The following is a 19022-nucleotide window of genomic DNA, read 5'->3' as shown; positions in this document are numbered from 1 at the left end:
TAGAGAGTCTCCCCCTTTGAAGAGGGGGATGACCGCAGCAGCTTTCCAATCTTTTGGGATCTCAGACGATACGAAAAGAGAGGTTTAACAGGCTAGTAATATGGGTTGCAACAATGGCGGCGGATAATTTTAGAAAGAGAGGGTCCAGATTGTCAAGCCCAGCTGATTTGTAGGGGTCCAGATTTTTCAGAACATCAGCTATCTGGATTTGGGTGAAGGAGAAGCGGGGAGCTAGGGCAAGTTGCTGTGGGGGGTGCGGGGCTGTTGGCCGGGGTTAGGGGTAGCCAGGTGGAAAGCATGATATGTTTTAGGGAGCGTTTGACAGTGATGAGGGGTGGTTGTTTGACCGTGGACCCATTACGAACGCAGGCAATGAGGCAGTGATCAAGTGACCAGAATGTCCTGACAAGTGACCAGAATGTCCTGACAAGTGACCAGAATGTCCTGACAAGTGACCAGAATGTCCTGACAAGTGACCAGAATGTCCTGACAAGTTACCAGAATGTCCTGACAAGTCACCAGAATGTCCTGAAAAGTCACCAAACTGTCCTGACAAGTGACAAGAATGTCCTGACAAGTGACCAGAATGTCCTGATAAGATAGGAGAGTCGGGACATTTTGCATGTCCTGAAAAGTAAAAGGGTTAGGTTTAGGGGTTTGTGGTTAGGGTTAAGGTTTAGGGGTTCAGCAAAATTGGAATATGAATGGGAATACATTTTTACTCCCCAAAAAATCGTGCCAAGTAACAAAAAACTAACTCTAATGTTTACTGAAACAACACAAAATGAAAGTACGTTTGTTTTTTTCCTCCATACTATGGGTTTTCCCCAGTGCATGTTTTATAGAAGTTTCCACCCTACTCAGCAATAACACACTGGAGGGTATGTGTGTGTGCATGTGCGTGAGTGAGTGAGTGAATGAGTGAGTGAATGAGTGAGTGAGTGAGTGAGTGAGAGCGAGAGTGATGGGGGAAGAGGGGGGACGGGTGAGACAGGAACAAGGGGACTAAGGTTGGGGTTCACCTCAAGGTCAAGGTACAGACAGACAAACACACACACACATACATCCTCCCAGCTCCACCTGTGCCTCAGTAATTCCTGGTTAGCCCCAGGGGTGAGGTCCTATTCCGGGGAGAGGAAACCAGGGAGGGCCCTTCCCTCTGGGTATCCAACAGACAAAGACTGGCTCTGGGTGTGGAGCTACCACAACACAGACACACACAAAAGACAGGATACACACAGAGAGAGAAAGCAACGGGGAGAGGGGATGGAGAGAGAAAAAGGAGAGGCAGAGAGAACGATGGAGGGAGAAGGAAGGAGGAAGGGGGGATGGAAGAAGGATATAAGTGAGGGAGATGCATGGAGGGAGTGAAGCAGAAAGATGGAGGGAGTGAAGCAGAAAGATGGAGGGAGTGAAGCAGGCAGAAAATAAAAGGGAGGAAATGAGGGAGAATTAGGAGGATACATACAGAGAACCCATGAAAGACGCCACAGACAGCTCCCCTGTGTGTTAGCATGTTGTGTGTATTCCTCTCTTCCTCTTCCTCCTCTTCCTTCCTGTGTGCTGGCGTGTTTCAGAGGAAGAGGTCTGCTGGGACTGAGGCTTTATTATGTCCATCAACACAGCACGGAAACACCTCCCTCCCTCCCTCCCTCCCTCCCTCCCTCCCTCCCTCCCTCCCTGTTGTGTGTTTACTGATTGATTGAACATGCCAAGTCCATCTGGTGATTCCCTGATGGGAGCGACAGTGTGAATTGCACAAAAACAAACAAGCCAACCCCCCCCCACACACACACATACACCTTTCCCTCTCTCTTTCTCTATCCCCCTTTTCTCTCTTTCTAACCCACCTATTTTTCTATCACATTCTCTCCATCTCAACAACTACTCTCATTCTCCCCTACCCCCCTCTACCTCTTTCTCTCTCTCTGAACTCTGTTAGAGCCCATAATCCATCCATCCATCCACACCAAAACACACACACCTGTCATGCTGGGACCAATCAATCGGATAATTAAAGAGTTACTCTGTGTTTGCTTTTCTTTCTCTCTCTGTCACTCTCTTTCTCTGTCTGTGTTTGTGTATCTGTCTCCCAGTGTCTCCAAGCAGTAGCACGGAGCCCAAATACCCCCTTTTCTCCTCACCACACACACATAACACATACCCAGACTCACTGGGTTCACACACACACACACACACAGCACACACACTGCTTAGCCCCAAAATGCTGCAATATACCACCATTGGCCAGCAAACCATCTGGATAGGATAACTGTAAGACGTAAGAGAGTGAAGCTCCAAAACGCATGTCATTGTTGTTTTGGCTCTGTACTCCAGCACTTTGAAATGATACAATGACTACGAGGTTAAATATGCATTTTTCATCCATATCAAGTAAACGTTCAGAAATTACAGCCCTTTTTGTACATAGTCCCCTCATTTTAGGGGACCAAAAGTATTGGGACAAATTCACTTATATGTGTATTAAGTATTTGGTCCCATACTGAGAAAGTTACAGAAACCCAAATATCATACCTCCAAGACATGCTAACCTCTCACCATTACAATAACAGGGGAGGTTAGCATTTTATATCATACCTCCAAGACATGCTAACCTCTCACCATTACAATAACAGGGGAGGTCAGCCTTTTTTTCTGGGGGAATATGATATTTGTGCGTCTGTAACTTTCTCACTCATCATTATTCACGATTAATTCAGGATTATCCATAACCATGGTAGCATCCACATTGATATAGAAGACTTTAGAAACGTATATTCTAATTTACCATAGAATTGTCTCCAAAATGACCCAATACATTATTTACCGTTCATTTCTATTGGGCACAAAATAATCTGAAACAACCAAAACAAACAGCAAACGTATCCAACAAGTCTATAGAGTCACAAGCTTGATGGAATCATTGCATGCTATGAATATGGGACCAAATACTCAACTTTTTACTACTTTAACAATTTGTCCCAATACTGTTGGTCCCCTAGAAAGGGGGACAACGTACAAAAACTGTTCACCCGATATGGATGAAAATACCCTTTAATTAAAGCTGACAGTCTGCAATTTAACCTAAAAGTCATTGTATCATTTCAAATCCAAAACAACAAGAAATGTGTCACTGTCCCAAAACTTTGGCAGCTCACTGTATGTAGACGAGAACCAATATGGAGATGGACAGGGATGGTAGTGCATAGTGTGGTACAATAGTGTATAGTGTACAGGGTGGTAGAGTAGTGTATAGTGTGGTAAAGTAGTGAATAGTGTGGTACAGTAGGGTATAGTGTACAAGGTGGAAGAGTAGTATATAGTGAGGTAGAGTAGTGTATAGTGTGATAGTGTAGTATATAGTGTTGTAGAGTAGTATATAGTGTTGTAGAGTAGTGTATAGTGTGGTAGAGTAGTATATAGTGTTGTAGAGTAGAATATAGTGTTGTAGAGTAGTGTATAGTGTGGTAGAGTAGTATATAGTGTTGTAGAGTAGTGTATAGTGTGGTAGAGTAGTGTATAGTGTGATAGTGTAGTATATAGTGTTGTAGAGTAGTATATAGTGTTGTAGAGTAGTGTATAGTGTGGTAGAGTAGTATATAGTGTTGTAGAGTAGAATATAGTGTTGTAGAGTAGTGTATAGTGTGGTAGAGTAGTATATAGTGTTGTAGAGTAGTGTATAGTGTGATTGTGTAGTGTATAGTGTGGTAGTGTAGTGTATAGTGTGGTAGAGTAGTGTATAGTGTGATTGTGTAGTGTATAGTGTGGTAGTGTAGTGTATAGTGTGGTAGTGTTGTGTATAGCGTGGTAGAGTAGTGTATAGTGTGATAGTGTAGTGTATAGTGTGGTAGTGTACAGTGTGGTAGAGTAGTGTATAGTGTGGTAGTGTAGTGTATAGTGTGATAATGTAGTGTATAGTGTGATAGTGTAGTGTATAGTGTGGTAGAGTAGTGTATAGTGTGATAGTGTAGTGTATAGTGTGATAGTGTAGTGTATAGTGTGGTAGTGTAGTGTATAGTGTGATAGTGTAGTGTATAGTGTGGTAGTGTATAGTGTGGTAGAGTAGTGTATAGTGTGGTAGAGTAGTGTATAGTGTGGTAGAGTAGTGTATAGTGTGGTAGAGTAGTGTATAGTGTGATAGTGTAGTGTATAGTGTGGTAGTGTAGTGTATAGTGTGGTAGAGTCGTGTATAGTGTGATAGAGTAGTGTATAGTGTGGTAGAGTAGTGTATAGTGTGATAGAGTAGTGTATAGTGTGGTAGTGTAGTGTATAGTGTGGTAGTGTAGTGTATAGTGTGATTGTGTAGTGTATAGTGTGGTAGTGTAGTGTATAGTGTGGTAGTGTAGTGTATAGCGTGATAGAGTAGTGTATAGTGTGATTGTGTAGTGTATAGTGTGGTAGAGTAGTGTATAGTGTGGTAGAGTAGTGTATAGTGTGGTAGTGTAGTGTATAGTGTGGTAGAGTAGTGTATAGTGTGGTAGAGTAGTGTATAGTGTGATAGAGTAGTGTATAGTGTGGTAGAGTAGTGTATAGTGTGATTGTGTAGTGTATAGTGTGGTAGTGTAGTGTATAGTGTGGTAGAGTAGTGTATAGTGTGATTGTGTAGTGTATAGTGTGGTAGTGTAGTGTATAGTGTGGTAGTGTTGTGTATAGCGTGGTAGAGTAGTGTATAGTGTGATAGTGTGATAGTGTAGTGTATAGTGTGGTAGAGTAGTGTATAGTGTGGTAGTGTAGTGTATAGTGTGGTAGTGTAGTGTATAGTGTGTTAGTGTAGTGTATACCGTGGTAGTGTAGTGTATAGCGTGTTAGTGTAGTGTATAGCGTGGTAGTGTAGTGTATAGTGTGTTAGTGTAGTGTATAGTGTGATAGTGTAGTGTATAGTGTGGTAATGTAGTGAATAGCGTGGTAGTGTAGTGTATAGTGTGTTAGTGTAGTGTATAGTGTGATAGTGTAGTGTATAGTAATGTAGTGTATAGCGTGGTAGAGTAGTGTATAGCATGGTAGAGTAGTGTAATTTGTGGTAGAGTAGTGTATAGTGTGGTAGTGTAGTGTATAGTGTGATAGTGTAGTGTATAGTGTGGTAGTGTAGTGTATAGCGTGGTAGTCTAGTGTATAGTGTGATAGTGTAGTGTATAGTGTGGTAGAGTAGTGTATAGTGTGATAGTGTAGTGTATAGTGTGGTAGTGTAGTGTATAGCGTGGTAGAGTAGTGTATAGTGTGGTAGAGTAGTGTATAGTGTGGTAGTGTAGTGTATAGTGTGATAGTGTAGTGTTTAGTGTGGTAGTGTATAGTGTGGTAGTGTAGTGTATAGTGTGATAGTGTAGTGTATAGTGTGATAGTGTAGTGTATAGTGTGGTAGAGTACTGTATAGTGTGGTAGTGTAGTGTATAGTGTGGTAGTGTAGTGTATAGTGTGATAGTGTAGTGTATAGTGTGATAGTGTAGTGTATAGTGTGATAGTGTAGTGTATAGTGTGGTAGTGTAGTGTATAGTGTGGTAGTGTAGTGTATAGCGTGGTAGTGTAGTGTATAGTGTGTTAGTGTAGTGTATAGTGTGATAGTGTAGTGTATAGTGTGGTAATGTAGTGTATAGCGTGGTAGTGTAGTGTATAGTGTGTTAGTGTAGTGTATAGTGTGATAGTGTAGTGTATAGTGTGGTAATGTAGTGTATAGCGTGGTAGAGTAGTGTATAGCGTGGTAGAGTAGTGTAATTTGTGGTAGAGTAGTGTATAGTGTGGTAGTGTAGTGTATAGTGTGATAGTGTAGTGTATAGTGTGGTAGAGTACTGTATAGTGTGATAGTGTAGTGTATAGTGTGGTAGTGTAGTGTATAGCGTGGTAGTCTAGTGTATAGTGTGATAGTGTAGTGTATAGTGTGGTAGAGTAGTGTATATTGTGATAGTGTAGTGTATAGTGTGGTAGTGTAGTGTATAGCGTGGTAGAGTAGTGTATAGTGTGGTAGAGTAGTGTATAGTGTGGTAGTGTAGTGTATAGTGTGATAGTGTAGTGTATAGTGTGGTAGTGTATAGTGTGGTAGTGTAGTGTATAGTGTGATAGTGTAGTGTATAGTGTGATAGTGTAGTGTATAGTGTGGTAGAGTAGTGTATAGTGTGGTAGTGTAGTGTATAGTGTGGTAGTGTAGTGTATAGTGTGGTAGTGTAGTGTATAGTGTGATAGTGTAGTGTATAGTGTGATAGTGTAGTGTATAGTGTGATAGTGTAGTGTATAGTGTGGTAGAGTAGTGTATAGTGTGGTAATGTAGTGTATAGCGTGGTAGTGTAGTGTATAGTGTGTTAGTGTAGTGTATAGTGTGATAGTGTAGTGTATAGTGTGGTAATGTAGTGTATAGCGTGGTAGAGTAGTGTATAGCGTGGTAGAGTAGTGTAATTTGTGGTAGAGTAGTGTATAGTGTGGTAGTGTAGTGTATAGTGTGATAGTGTAGTGTATAGTGTGGTAGAGTACTGTATAGTGTGATAGTGTAGTGTATAGCGTGGTAGAGTAGTGTAATTTGTGGTAGAGTAGTGTATAGTGTGGTAGTGTAGTGTATAGCGTGGTAGTCTAGTGTATAGTGTGATAGTGTAGTGTATAGTGTGGTAGAGTAGTGTATATTGTGATAGTGTAGTGTATAGTGTGGTAGTGTAGTGTATAGCGTGGTAGAGTAGTGTATAGTGTGGTAGAGTAGTGTATAGTGTGGTAGTGTAGTGTATAGTGTGATAGTGTAGTGTATAGTGTGGTAGTGTATAGTGTGGTAGTGTAGTGTATAGTGTGATAGTGTAGTGTATAGTGTGATAGTGTAGTGTATAGTGTGGTAGAGTAGTGTATAGTGTGGTAGTGTAGTGTATAGTGTGGTAGTGTAGTGTATAGTGTGGTAGTGTAGTGTATAGTGTGATAGTGTAGTGTATAGTGTGATAGTGTAGTGTATAGTGTGATAGTGTAGTGTATAGTGTGGTAGAGTAGTGTATAGTGTGGTAGAGTAGTGTATTGTGTGTTAGAGTAGTGTATTGTCTGGTAGAGTAGTGTATAGTGTAGTAGAGTAGTGTATAGTGAGGTAGTGTAGTGTATAGTGTGGTAGAGTAGTGTATAGTGTGGTAGTGTAGTGTATAGTGTGGTAGAGTAGTGTATAGTGTGGTAGTGTAGTGTATAGCGTGGTAGAGTAGTGTATAGTGTGGTAGTGTAGTGTATTTTGTGGTAGTGTAGTGTATAGCGTGGTAGAGTAGTGTATAGTGTGATTGTGTAGTGTATAGTGTGGTAGAGTAGTCTATAGCGTGGTAGAGTAGTGTATAGTGTGATTGTGTAGTGTATAGTGTGGTAGTGTAGTGTATAGTGTGATTGTGTAGTGTGTAGTGTATAGCATGGTAGAGTAGTGTATAGTGTGGTAGTGTAGTGTATAGCGTGGTAGAGTAGTGTATAGCGTGATAGTGTAGTGTATAGTGTGGTAGTGTGGTGTATAGTGTGGTAGAGTAGTGTATAGTGTGATTGTGTAGTGTATAGTGTGGTAGTGTAGTGTATAGTGTGGTAAAGTAGTGTATAGTGTGATTGTGTAGTGTATAGTTTGGTAGTGTAGTGTATAGTGTGATTGTGTAGTGTGTAGTGTATAGCGTGGTAGAGTAGTGTATAGTGTGATAGTGTAGTGTATAGTGTGGTAGAGTAGTGTATAGTGTGGTAGTGTAGTGTATAGTGTGGTAGAGTAGTGTATATTGTGATTGTGTAGTGTATAGTGTGGTAGTGTAGTGTATAGTGTGATTGTGTAGTGTGTAGTGTATAGCGTGGTAGAGTAGTGTATAGTGTGATAGTGTAGTGTATAGTGTGGTAGAGTAGTGTATAGTGTGGTAGAGTAGTGTATAGTGTGGTAGAGTAGTGTATAGTGTGATAGTGTAGTGTATAGTGTGGTAGAGTAGTGTATAGTGTGGTAGTTTGGTGTATAGTGTGGTAGAGTAGTGTATAGTGTGATTGTGTAGTGTGTAGTGTATAGCGTGGTGGAGTAGTGTATAGTGTGATTGTGTAGTGTATAGTGTGGTAGTTTAGTGTATAGTGTGGTAGAGTAGTGTATAGTGTGGTAGAGTAGTGTATAGTGTGGTAGTGTAGTGTATAGTGTGGTAGAGTAGTGTATAGTGTGATAGTGTAGTGTATAGTGTGATAGTGTAGTGTATAGTGTGGTAGTGTAGTGTATAGTGTGGTGGAGTAGTGTATAGCGTGGTAGAGTAGTGTATAGTGTGGTAGAGTAGTCTATAGTGTGATAGTGTAGTGTATAGTGTGATAGTGTAGTGTATAGTGTGGTAGTGTATAGTGTGATAGAGTAGTGTATAGTGTGGTAGAGTAGTGTATAGTGTGGTAGAGTAGTGTATAGTGTGGTAGAGTAGTGTATAGTGTGATAGTGTAGTGTATAGTGTGGTAGTGTAGTGTATAGTGTGGTAGAGTCGTGTATAGTGTGATAGAGTAGTGTATAGTGTGTTAGAGTAGTGTATAGTGTGATAGAGTAGTGTATAGTGTGGTAGTGTAGTGTATAGTGTGGTAGTGTAGTGTATAGTGTGATTGTGTAGTGTATAGTGTGGTAGTGTAATGTATAGTGTGGTAGTGTAGTGTATAGCGTGATAGAGTAGTGTATAGTGTGATTGTGTAGTGTATAGTGTGGTAGAGTAGTGTATAATGTGGTAGAGTAGTGTATAGTGTGGTAGTGTAGTGTATAGTGTGGTAGAGTAGTGTATAGTGTGATAGAGTAGTGTATAGTGTGGTAGAGTAGTGTATAGTGTGATTGTGTAGTGTATAGTGTGGTAGTGTAGTGTATAGTGTGGTAGAGTAGTGTATAGTGTGATTGTGTAGTGTATAGTGTGGTAGTGTAGTGTATAGTGTGGTAGTGTTGTGTATAGCGTGGTAGAGTAGTGTATAGTGTGATAGTGTAGTGTATAGTGTGGTAGAGTAGTGTATAGTGTGGTAGTGTAGTGTATAGTGTGGTAGTGTAGTGTATAGTGTGTTAGTGTAGTGTATACCGTGGTAGTGTAGTGTATAGTGTGTTAGTGTAGTGTATAGCGTGGTAGTGTAGTGTATAGTGTGTTAGTGTAGTGTATAGTGTGATAGTGTAGTGTATAGTGTGGTAATGTAGTGAATAGCGTGGTAGTGTAGTGTATAGTGTGTTAGTGTAGTGTATAGTGTGATAGTGTAGTGTATAGTAATGTAGTGTATAGCGTGGTAGAGTAGTGTATAGCATGGTAGAGTAGTGTAATTTGTGGTAGAGTAGTGTATAGTGTGGTAGTGTAGTGTATAGTGTGATAGTGTAGTGTATAGTGTGGTAGTGTAGTGTATAGCGTGGTAGTCTAGTGTATAGTGTGATAGTGTAGTGTATAGTGTGGTAGAGTAGTGTATAGTGTGATAGTGTAGTGTATAGTGTGGTTGTGTAGTGTATAGCGTGGTAGAGTAGTGTATAGTGTGGTAGAGTAGTGTATAGTGTGGTAGTGTAGTGTATAGTGTGATAGTGTAGTGTATAGTGTGGTAGTGTATAGTGTGGTAGTGTAGTGTATAGTGTGATAGTGTAGTGTATAGTGTGATAGTGTAGTGTATAGTGTGGTAGTGTAGTGTATAGTGTGGTAGTGTACTGTATAGTGTGGTAGTGTAGTGTATAGTGTGATAGTGTAGTGTATAGTGTGATAGTGTAGTGTATAGTGTGATAGTGTAGTGTATAGTGTGGTAGTGTAGTGTATAGTGTGGTAGAGTAGTGTATAGTGTGATAGAGTAGTGTATAGTGTGGTACAATAGTGTATAGTGTGATTGTGTAGTGTATAGTGTGGTAGTGTAGTGTATAGCGTGGTAGAGTAGTGTATAGTGTGGTAGAGTAGTGTATAGTGTGGTAGTGTAGTGTATAGTGTGATAGTGTAGTGTATAGTGTGGTAGTGTATAGTGTGGTAGTGTAGTGTATAGTGTGATAGTGTAGTGTATAGTGTGATAGTGTAGTGTATAGTGTGGTAGTGTAGTGTATAGTGTGGTAGTGTACTGTATAGTGTGGTAGTGTAGTGTATAGTGTGATAGTGTAGTGTATAGTGTGATAGTGTAGTGTATAGTGTGATAGTGTAGTGTATAGTGTGGTAGTGTAGTGTATAGTGTGGTAGAGTAGTGTATAGTGTGATAGAGTAGTGTATAGTGTGGTAGAATAGTGTATAGTGTGATTGTGTAGTGTATAGTGTGGTAGTGTAGTGTATAGTGTGGTAGTGTAGTGTATAGTGTGGTAGTGTAGTGTATAGCGTGGTAGTGTAGTGTATAGTGTGTTAGTGTAGTGTATAGTGTGATAGTGTAGTGTATAGTGTGGTAATGTAGTGTATAGCGTGGTAGTGTAGTGTATAGTGTGTTAGTGTAGTGTATAGTGTGATAGTGTAGTGTATAGTGTGGTAATGTAGTGTATAGCGTGGTAGAGTAGTGTATAGCGTGGTAGAGTAGTGTAATTTGTGGTAGAGTAGTGTATAGTGTGGTAGTGTAGTGTATAGTGTGATAGTGTAGTGTATAGTGTGGTAGAGTACTGTATAGTGTGATAGTGTAGTGTATAGTGTGGTAGTGTAGTGTATAGCGTGGTAGTCTAGTGTATAGTGTGATAGTGTAGTGTATAGTGTGGTAGAGTAGTGTATAGTGTGGTAGTGTAGTGTATAGCGTGGTAGAGTAGTGTATAGCGTGATAGTGTAGTGTATAGTGTGGTAGTGTGGTGTATAGTGTGGTAGAGTAGTGTATAGTGTGATTGTGTAGTGTATAGTGTGGTAGTGTAGTGTATAGTGTGGTAAAGTAGTGTATAGTGTGATTGTGTAGTGTATAGTGTGGTAGTGTAGTGTATAGTGTGATTGTGTAGTGTTTAGTGTGGTAGAGTAGTGTATAGCGTGGTAGAGTAGTGTATAGTGTGATAGTGTAGTGTATAGTGTGGTAGAGTAGTGTATAGTGTGGTAGTGTAGTGTATAGTGTGGTAGAGTAGTGTATATTGTGATTGTGTAGTGTATAGTGTGGTAGTGTAGTGTATAGTGTGATTGTGTAGTGTGTAGTGTATAGCGTGGTAGAGTAGTGTATAGTGTGATAGTGTAGTGTATAGTGTGGTAGAGTAGTGTATAGTGTGGTAGAGTAGTGTATAGTGTGGTAGAGTAGTGTATAGTGTGATAGTGTAGTGTATAGTGTGGTAGAGTAGTGTATAGTGTGGTAGTTTGGTGTATAGTGTGGTAGAGTAGTGTATAGTGTGATTGTGTAGTGTGTAGTGTATAGCATGGTAGAGTAGTGTATAGTGTGATTGTGTAGTGTATAGTGTGGTAGTTTAGTGTATAGTGTGGTAGAGTAGTGTATAGTGTGGTAGAGTAGTGTATAGTGTGGTAGAGTAGTGTATAGTGTGGTAGAGTAGTGTATAGTGTGGTAGTGTAGTGTATAGTGTGGTAGAGTAGTGTATAGTGTGATAGTGTAGTGTATAGTGTGATAGTGTAGTGTATAGTGTGGTAGTGTAGTGTATAGTGTGGTGGAGTAGTGTATAGCGTGGTAGAGTAGTGTATAGTGTGGTAGAGTAGTGTATAGTGTGATAGTGTAGTGTATAGTGTGGTAGTGTAGTGTATAGTGTGGTATAGTAGTGTATAGCGTTGTAGAGTAGTGTATAGTGTGATAGTGTAGTGTATAGTGTGGTAGTGTAGTGTATGGTGTGGTAGAGTAGTGTATAGTGTGATAGTGTAGTGTAAAGTGTGGTAGTGTAGTGTATAGTGTGGTAGTGTAGTGTATAGTGTGGTAGTGTAGTGTATAGTGTGGTAGTGTAGTGTATAGTGTGATAGTGTAGTGTATAGTGTGGTGGAGTAGTGTATAATGTGGTAGAGTAGTGTATAGTGTGGTAGTGTAGTGTATAGCGTGGTAGAGTAGTTTATAGTGTGGTAGAGTAGTGTATAGTGTGGTAGAGTAGTGTATAGTGTGGTAGTGTAGTGTAGTGTATAGCGTGGTAGAGTAGTTTATAGTGTGATAGTGTAGTGTATAGTGTGGTAGTGTATAGTGTGATAATTAAGTGTATAGCGTGGTAGAGTAGTGTATAGTGTGGTAGTGTAGTGTATAGTGTGATAGTGTAGTGTATAGTGTGGTGGAGTAGTGTATAATGTGGTAGAGTAGTGTATAGTGTGGTAGTGTAGTGTAGTGTATAGTGTGGTAGTGTAGTGTATAGTGTGGTAGTGTAGTGTATAGTGTGGTAGTGTAGTGTATAGCGTTGTAGAGTAGTGTATAGTGTGGTAGAGTAGTGTATAGTGTGGTAGTGTATATTGTGATTATGTAGTGTATAGCGTGGTAGAGTAGTGTGATAGTGTAGAGTGTGTAGGGTGGGTAAATAGGGTACTCACAGTCGAGACAGAGCCTCATTCTTCTGGAACAGGAGTTCAGGAAGCTGAGTGAGACGGTTCCTGTTCAGACGACTGTTCAGAAGGACAGAACACATTAGAAACCACACACACACCATTACATTATAGCTTTCTATCTAACAGGAAGACTGTCTCCCCTGTGTGTGTGTGTGTGTGTGTGTGTGTGTGTGTGTGTGTGTGTGTGTGTGTGTGTGTGTGTGTGTGTGTGTGTGTGTGTGTGTGTGTGTGTGTGTGTGTGTGTGTGTGCGTGTGTGTGTGTGTGCGTGTGTGTGTGTGCGTGTGTGTGTGTGCGTGCGTGCTCACAGTCTCTCCAGTTCCTTCAGATCATCAAATGCTCCTCTCTCAATGTTGCTAATCTGGTTCTCCATCAGGTGACTGAAGAGAATGAGAGAAGGATGGAGGAAGAGAGAGGGAGGAAGTATGGAGGAAGAGGGATGGAGGAAGGGAGAGGGAGGAAGGATGGAGGACGAGAGAGGGAGGAAGGATGGAGGAAAAGAGTGGGAGGAAGGATGGAGGAAAAGAGTGGGAGGAAGGATGGAGGAAGAGGGATGGAGGAAGAGAGAGGGAGGAAGGATGGCGGAAGAAAGAGGGAGGAAGGATGGCGGAAGAGAGAGGGAGGAAGGATGGAGGAAGAGAGTGGGAGGAAGAGAGAGGGAGGAAGGATGGCGGAAGAGAGAGGGAGGAAGGATGGCGGAAGAGAGAGGGAGGAAGGATGGAGGAAGAGAGTGGGAGGAAGAGAGAGGGAGGAAGGATGGAGGAAGAGAGAGGGAGGAAGGATGGCAGGAGAGAGAGGGAGGAAGGATGGAGGAATAGAGTGGGAGGAAGAGAGAGGGAGGAAGGATGGAGGAAGAGAGTGGGAGGAAGGATGGAGGAAGAGAGAGGGAGGAAGGATGGCGGGAGAGAGAGGGAGGAAGGATGGAGGAAGAGAGAGAGGGAGGAAGGATGGAGGAAGAGAGAGGGAGGAAGGATGGAGGAAGAGAGAGAAAGGGAGGAAGGATGGAGGAAGAGAGAGAGGGAGGAAGGATGGAGGAAGAGAGAGGGAGGAAGGATGGAGGGAGAGAGAGGGAGGAAGGATGGAGGAAGAGAGAGAGGGAGGAAGGATGGAGGAAGAGAGAGAGAGGGAGGAAGGATGGAGGAAGAGAGAGAGAGGGAGGAAGGATGGAGGAAGAGAGAGAAAGGGAGGAAGGATGGAGGAAGAGAGAGAGGGAGGAAGGATGGCGGAAGAGAGAGGCAGGAAGGATGGAAGAAGAGAGAGGGAGGAAGGATGGAGGAAGAGAGAGAGAGGGAGGAAGGATGGAGGAAGAGAGAGAGAGGGAGGAAGGATGGAGGAAGAGAGAGAGTGGGAGGAAGGATGGAGGAAGAGAGAGAGGGAGGAAGGATGGAGGAAGAGAGAGGGAGGAAGGATGGAGGAAGAGAGAGAAAGGGAGGAAGGATGGAGGAAGAGAGAGGGAGGAAGGATGGAGGAAGAGAGAGGGAGGAAGGATGGCGGGAGAGAGAGAGAGGAAGGATGGAGGAAGAGAGAGAGGGAGGAAGGATGGAGGAAGAGAGAGAGAGGGAGGAAGGATGGAGGAAGAGAGAGAGAGGGAGGAAGGATGGAGGAAGAGAGAGAAAGGGAGGAAGGATGGAGGAAGAGAGAGGGAGGAAGGATGGCGGAAGAGAGAGGGAGGAAGGATGGAGGAAGAGAGTGGGAGGAAGGGTGGAGGAAGAGAGAGGGAGGAAGGAAGGAGGAAGAGAGAGGGAGGAAGGATGGAGGAAGAGAGAGGGAAGAAGGATGGAGGAAGAGAGAGAGAGGGATGAAGGATGGAGGAAGAGAGAGGGAGGAAGGATGGCGGAAGAGAGAGGGAGGAAGGATGGAGGGAGGAAGGATGGAGGGAGAGAGAGAGAGGGAGGAAGGAAGGAGGAAGAGAGAGAGAGGGAGGAAGGATGGAGGAAGAGAGAGAGAGGGAGGAGGAAGAGAGAGAAAGGGAGGAAGGATGGAGGAAGAGAGAGGGAGGAAGGATGGAGGAAGAGAGAGGGAGGAAGGATGGAGGAAGAGAGTGGGAGGAAGGATGGAGGAAGAGAGAGGATAAAGAGGTAGAAGAGAAAATAGCAATTACTGATTGACCATATTTTAGGGATCTCAACACAGCCCAAAAAACACCATGTTAACGTATAACTTCTAACTGCTGTCTACACGGGCAACCCTTGATACTTTATCTCCCTGACAGCATCCAGTCTGACAACTGTCTGGACAGACACAGGGGCAGACACAGGGGCAGGGACAGACACAGGGACAGACACAGGGACAGACACAGACACAGGGACAGACACAGGGACAGACACAGGGACAGACACAGGGGCAGACACAGACACAGGGACAGGGACAGACATAGACACAGGGACAGACACAGACACAGACACAGACACAGACACAGGGACAGACACAGACACAGACACAGGGACAGACACAGACACAGGGACAGGGACAGACACAGACACAGACACAGACACAGGGATAGACACAGGGACAGACACAGGGGCAGACACAGGGGCAGACACAGGGACAGACACAGGGACAGGGACAGGGACAGACACAGGGACAGGGACAGACACAGGGACAGAGACAGGGACAGACACAGGGACAGACTCAGGGACAGACTCGGGGACAGACTCAGGGACAGACACAGACACAGACACAGACACAGGGACAGACACAGGGACAGACACAGGGGCAGACACAGACACAGGGACAGGGACAGACATAGACACAGGGACAGACACAGACACAGACACAGACACAGACACAGGGACAGGGACAGGGACAGACACAGACACAGACACAGACACAGGGATAGACACAGGGACAGACACAGGGGCAGACACAGGGACAGACACAGGGACAGGGACAGGGACAGACACAGGGACAGGGACAGACACAGACACAGGGACAGAGACAGGGACAGACACAGGGACAGACTCAGGGACAGACTCGGGGACAGACTCGGGGACAGACTCGGGGACAGACACAGGGACAGACACAGGGACAGACACAGGGACAGACAGACACAGACACAGGGACAGACACAGGGACAGACACAGGGACAGACACAGGGACAGACACAGGGACAGACAGACACAGACACAGGGACAGACACAGGGACAGACACAGGGACAGGGGCAGACACAGGGGCAGACACAGGGGCAGACACAGGGGCAGACACAGGGACAGACACAGGGACAGGACGGTAACTAACCCAAGGAGATGTTATTAGTAACTATTAGTTTCACATTGAGGATTTTAACCCACTATCACATACATACAGACACACATACATACAGACACACATACAGTTGTGTACAGCTAACCTTGTGGGGACACACAATTCAGTCCCATTCAAAATCCTATTTTCCCTAACCTTAACCTAATTCTAACCCTAACCCCCTAAAAATAGCATTTGACCTCGTGGGGCCTGACAAAATGTCCCAGTTGGTAAAATATTTCTTTGTTTTCTATTCTGGTCCCCAATTGTTTGAAGTAATGTCTGCTGTTGTTGCAGGTAGCCTAGCGGTTAAGAGCATTGGGCCAGTAACCAAAAAGGTCACAGGTTCAAATCCCCGAGCCGACTAATTGAAAAATCGGTCTATGTGTCCTTGTACAAGGCGCGTAACCCTAATTGCTCCGGTAATTCTCTCTGGATAAGAGAGTCTGCTAAATGACTAAAATGTGAAATGCAATAGCGCAAATGGACGTGGCAGTTTCCCCACTACGGATTCCAGATTTAAGTTCCGTTCCACTGTTCAGACCTGCAAAATACAAATACAAATCCATAATAAAGTTCTGAACCGGTTCAAACCACAAAAAAAGTACCAGTCCTTTCTTTTCCCTTTTCAACATGTGAAATCAACCTCGTTTTTACATTTAGTTGATTAAATGACTACACCGTGGTAAAATCACTACACCGTGGTAATCACTACACCGTGGTAATCACTACACCGTATCACTACACCGTATCACTACACTGTGGTAAAATCACTACACCGTGGTAATCACTACACCGTGGTAAAATCACTACACCGTGGTAAAATCACTACACCGTGGTAATCACTACACCGTGGTAATCACTACACTGTGGTGTAATCACTACACCGTGGTAAAATCACTACACCGTGGTAAAATCACTACACCGTGGTAATCACTACACCGTGGTAATCACTACACTGTGGTGTAATCACTACACCGTGGTAATCACTACACCGTGGTAAAATCACTACACCGTGGTAATCACTACACCGTGGTAAAATCACTACACCGTGGTAAAATCACTACACCGTGGTAAAAATCACTACACCGTGGTAATCACTACACCGTGGTAAAATCACTACACCGTGGTAATCACTACACCGTGGTAAAATCACTACACCGTGGTAAAATCACTACACCGTGGTAAAAATCCCTACACCATGGTAAAATCCCTACACCATGGTAAAATCACTACACCGTGGTAATCACTACACCGTGGTAATCACTACACCATGGTAAAATCCCTACACCATGGTAAAATCACTACACCGTGGTAAAATCCCTACACCATGGTAAAATCACTACACCGTGGTAATCACTACACCATGGTAAAATCACTACACCGTGGTAATCACTACACCGTGGTAATCACTACACCGTGGTAATCACTACACCGTGGTAAAATCCCTACACCATGGTAAAATCACTACACCGTGGTAATCACTACACCGTGGTAAAATCCCTACACCATGGTAAAATCACTACACCGTGGTAATCACTACACCATGGTAAAATCCCTACACCGTGGTAATCACTACACCATGGTAAAATCCCTACACCATGGTAAAATCACTACACCGTGGTAAAATCCCTACACCATGGTAAAATCACTACACCGTGGTAATCACTACACCATGGTAAAATCCCTACACCGTGGTAATCACTACACCATGGTAAAATCCCTACACCATGGTAATCACTACACTGTGGATAGAGCAACTTTCTATGGACAGGGAAAGCTAGTTGTTAAAACTTTATATGCTTGATGGACACACAAGTGTAGGCCACGAGATCTGACAGAAATGTTGCAGGTGGGGAGTGAGAGAGTGGGGGGTTGGCTTGAAGCACTGGGCATCATGATATGTTCAAGTTTTTAATGCCACGTGCACAAGTACAGTGAAATGCCCTTCCTGCATGCACTTTCCCAACAGTGCAGTCATCACTATGATGTGTATTATAATGTGTTTAGGACATTAGTAGTAGACCTGTCATTACATCACCGGAAAGTATTCAGAACCCTTCACATTTTACACATTTTGTTACATTACAGCCTTAAGGACAACCATCTCTGCAGCCCTCCACCAATCAGGCCTTTATGGTAGAGTGGTCAGACGGAAGCCACTCAGTAAAAGGCACATGACAGCCTGCTTGGAGTTTCCCAAAAGGCACCTAAAGGACTCTCAGACCATGAGAAACAAGATTCTCTGGTCTGATGAAACCAAGATTGAACTCTTTGGCCTGAATGCAAAGCGTTAAGTCTGGAGGAAACCTGCCACCATCCCTACGGTGAAGCATGGTGTTGGCAGCATCATACTGTCGGGATGTTTTTCAGCGGCAGGGACTGGGAGACTAGTCAGGATCGAGTACGGAGCTAAGTACAGAGAGATCCTTGATGAAATCCTGCTCCAGAGCGCTCAGGACCTCGGACTGGGGCGAAGGTTCACCTTCCAACAGGACAATGACCCTAAGCACACAGCCAAGACAACGCAGGAGTGGCTTTAGGACAAGTCTCTGAATGTCCTTGAGTGGCCCAGCCAGAGCCCGGACTTGAACCCGATCTAACATCTCTGGAGAGACCTGAAAATAGCTGTGCAACGACGCTCCCCATCCAACCTGACAGAGCTTGAGAGGATCTGCAGAGAGGAATGGGAGAAACACCCCAAATACAGGTGTGCCAAGCTGAAAGAAAGTCATTAACCGGTTCTCAGGCTTTTAAAATAATGGTTCTGTTCCGGACCACTACAGATCACTTTTGCTCCTGGTTCTGTTTCCATTCCTTGAAAAATGTCATTATTTTCCAGTTCTGCTCCTTGAACCAGTTCCAACTCCTGGTAATAGTAATAGCAAGTGTAGTAAGCCCTCACGGAGGTGAATAGTAGTGTAGTGAAGGATGGGACTTACAGAACTCTGAGGTGTTTGAGGCCAGAGAAGTCTGTCTTGCTGATGGTTGTCAGGTTGTTCCCATTTAGATCACTGGATGAGAGGAAGAAAACACACAGAATATTAGCAAACATGTTGGTCATAAACACATTCACACTGTATAAAAACATTCACACTGTATAAACACATTCACACTATATGTGCATTCGGGAAAGTATTCAGACCCCTTGACTTCTTCCACATTTTGTTACATTACAGCCTTATTCTAAAATGGATTAAATCATTCCCCCCACACCAATCTACACACAATACCCTATAATGATGAAACAAAAACTGTTTTTAGAAATGTTTGCAAATGTATACATTTTTTAAAACAGAAATACCTTATTTACATAAGTATTCAGACCCTTTGCTATGAGATTCCAAATTGAGCTCAGGTGCTGTTTCCATTGATCATCCTTGAGATGTTTCTACAACTTTATTCTGTTGATTGGACATGATTTGGAAAAGCACACACCTGTCTA

General features: G+C 43.2%; 1 protein-coding gene across 1 annotated transcript in view; it reads right to left on the bottom strand.

Annotated features, from left to right (window-relative positions):
- Positions 1–18654, bottom strand: part of LOC106594685 (slit homolog 1 protein) — a gene marked incomplete at its 5' end in the record, with an annotated part of 94005 nt that extends 75351 nt beyond the window's left edge. Inside the window, 3 exons of the mRNA XM_045712077.1 lie at positions 12321–12392; positions 12642–12713; positions 18520–18654. Coding sequence (XP_045568033.1) covers positions 12321–12392; positions 12642–12713; positions 18520–18654 — 279 coding nt within the window. The remainder of the gene's footprint in view (positions 1–12320; positions 12393–12641; positions 12714–18519) is intronic.
- Positions 18655–19022: the final 368 nt, after the last annotated feature.

Source organism: Salmo salar, unplaced genomic scaffold, assembly GCF_905237065.1.
Source record: "Salmo salar unplaced genomic scaffold, Ssal_v3.1, whole genome shotgun sequence".
NCBI classification, from domain to species: domain Eukaryota; kingdom Metazoa; phylum Chordata; class Actinopteri; order Salmoniformes; family Salmonidae; genus Salmo; species Salmo salar.
This window is presented reverse-complemented; position numbering and strand designations above follow the sequence as displayed.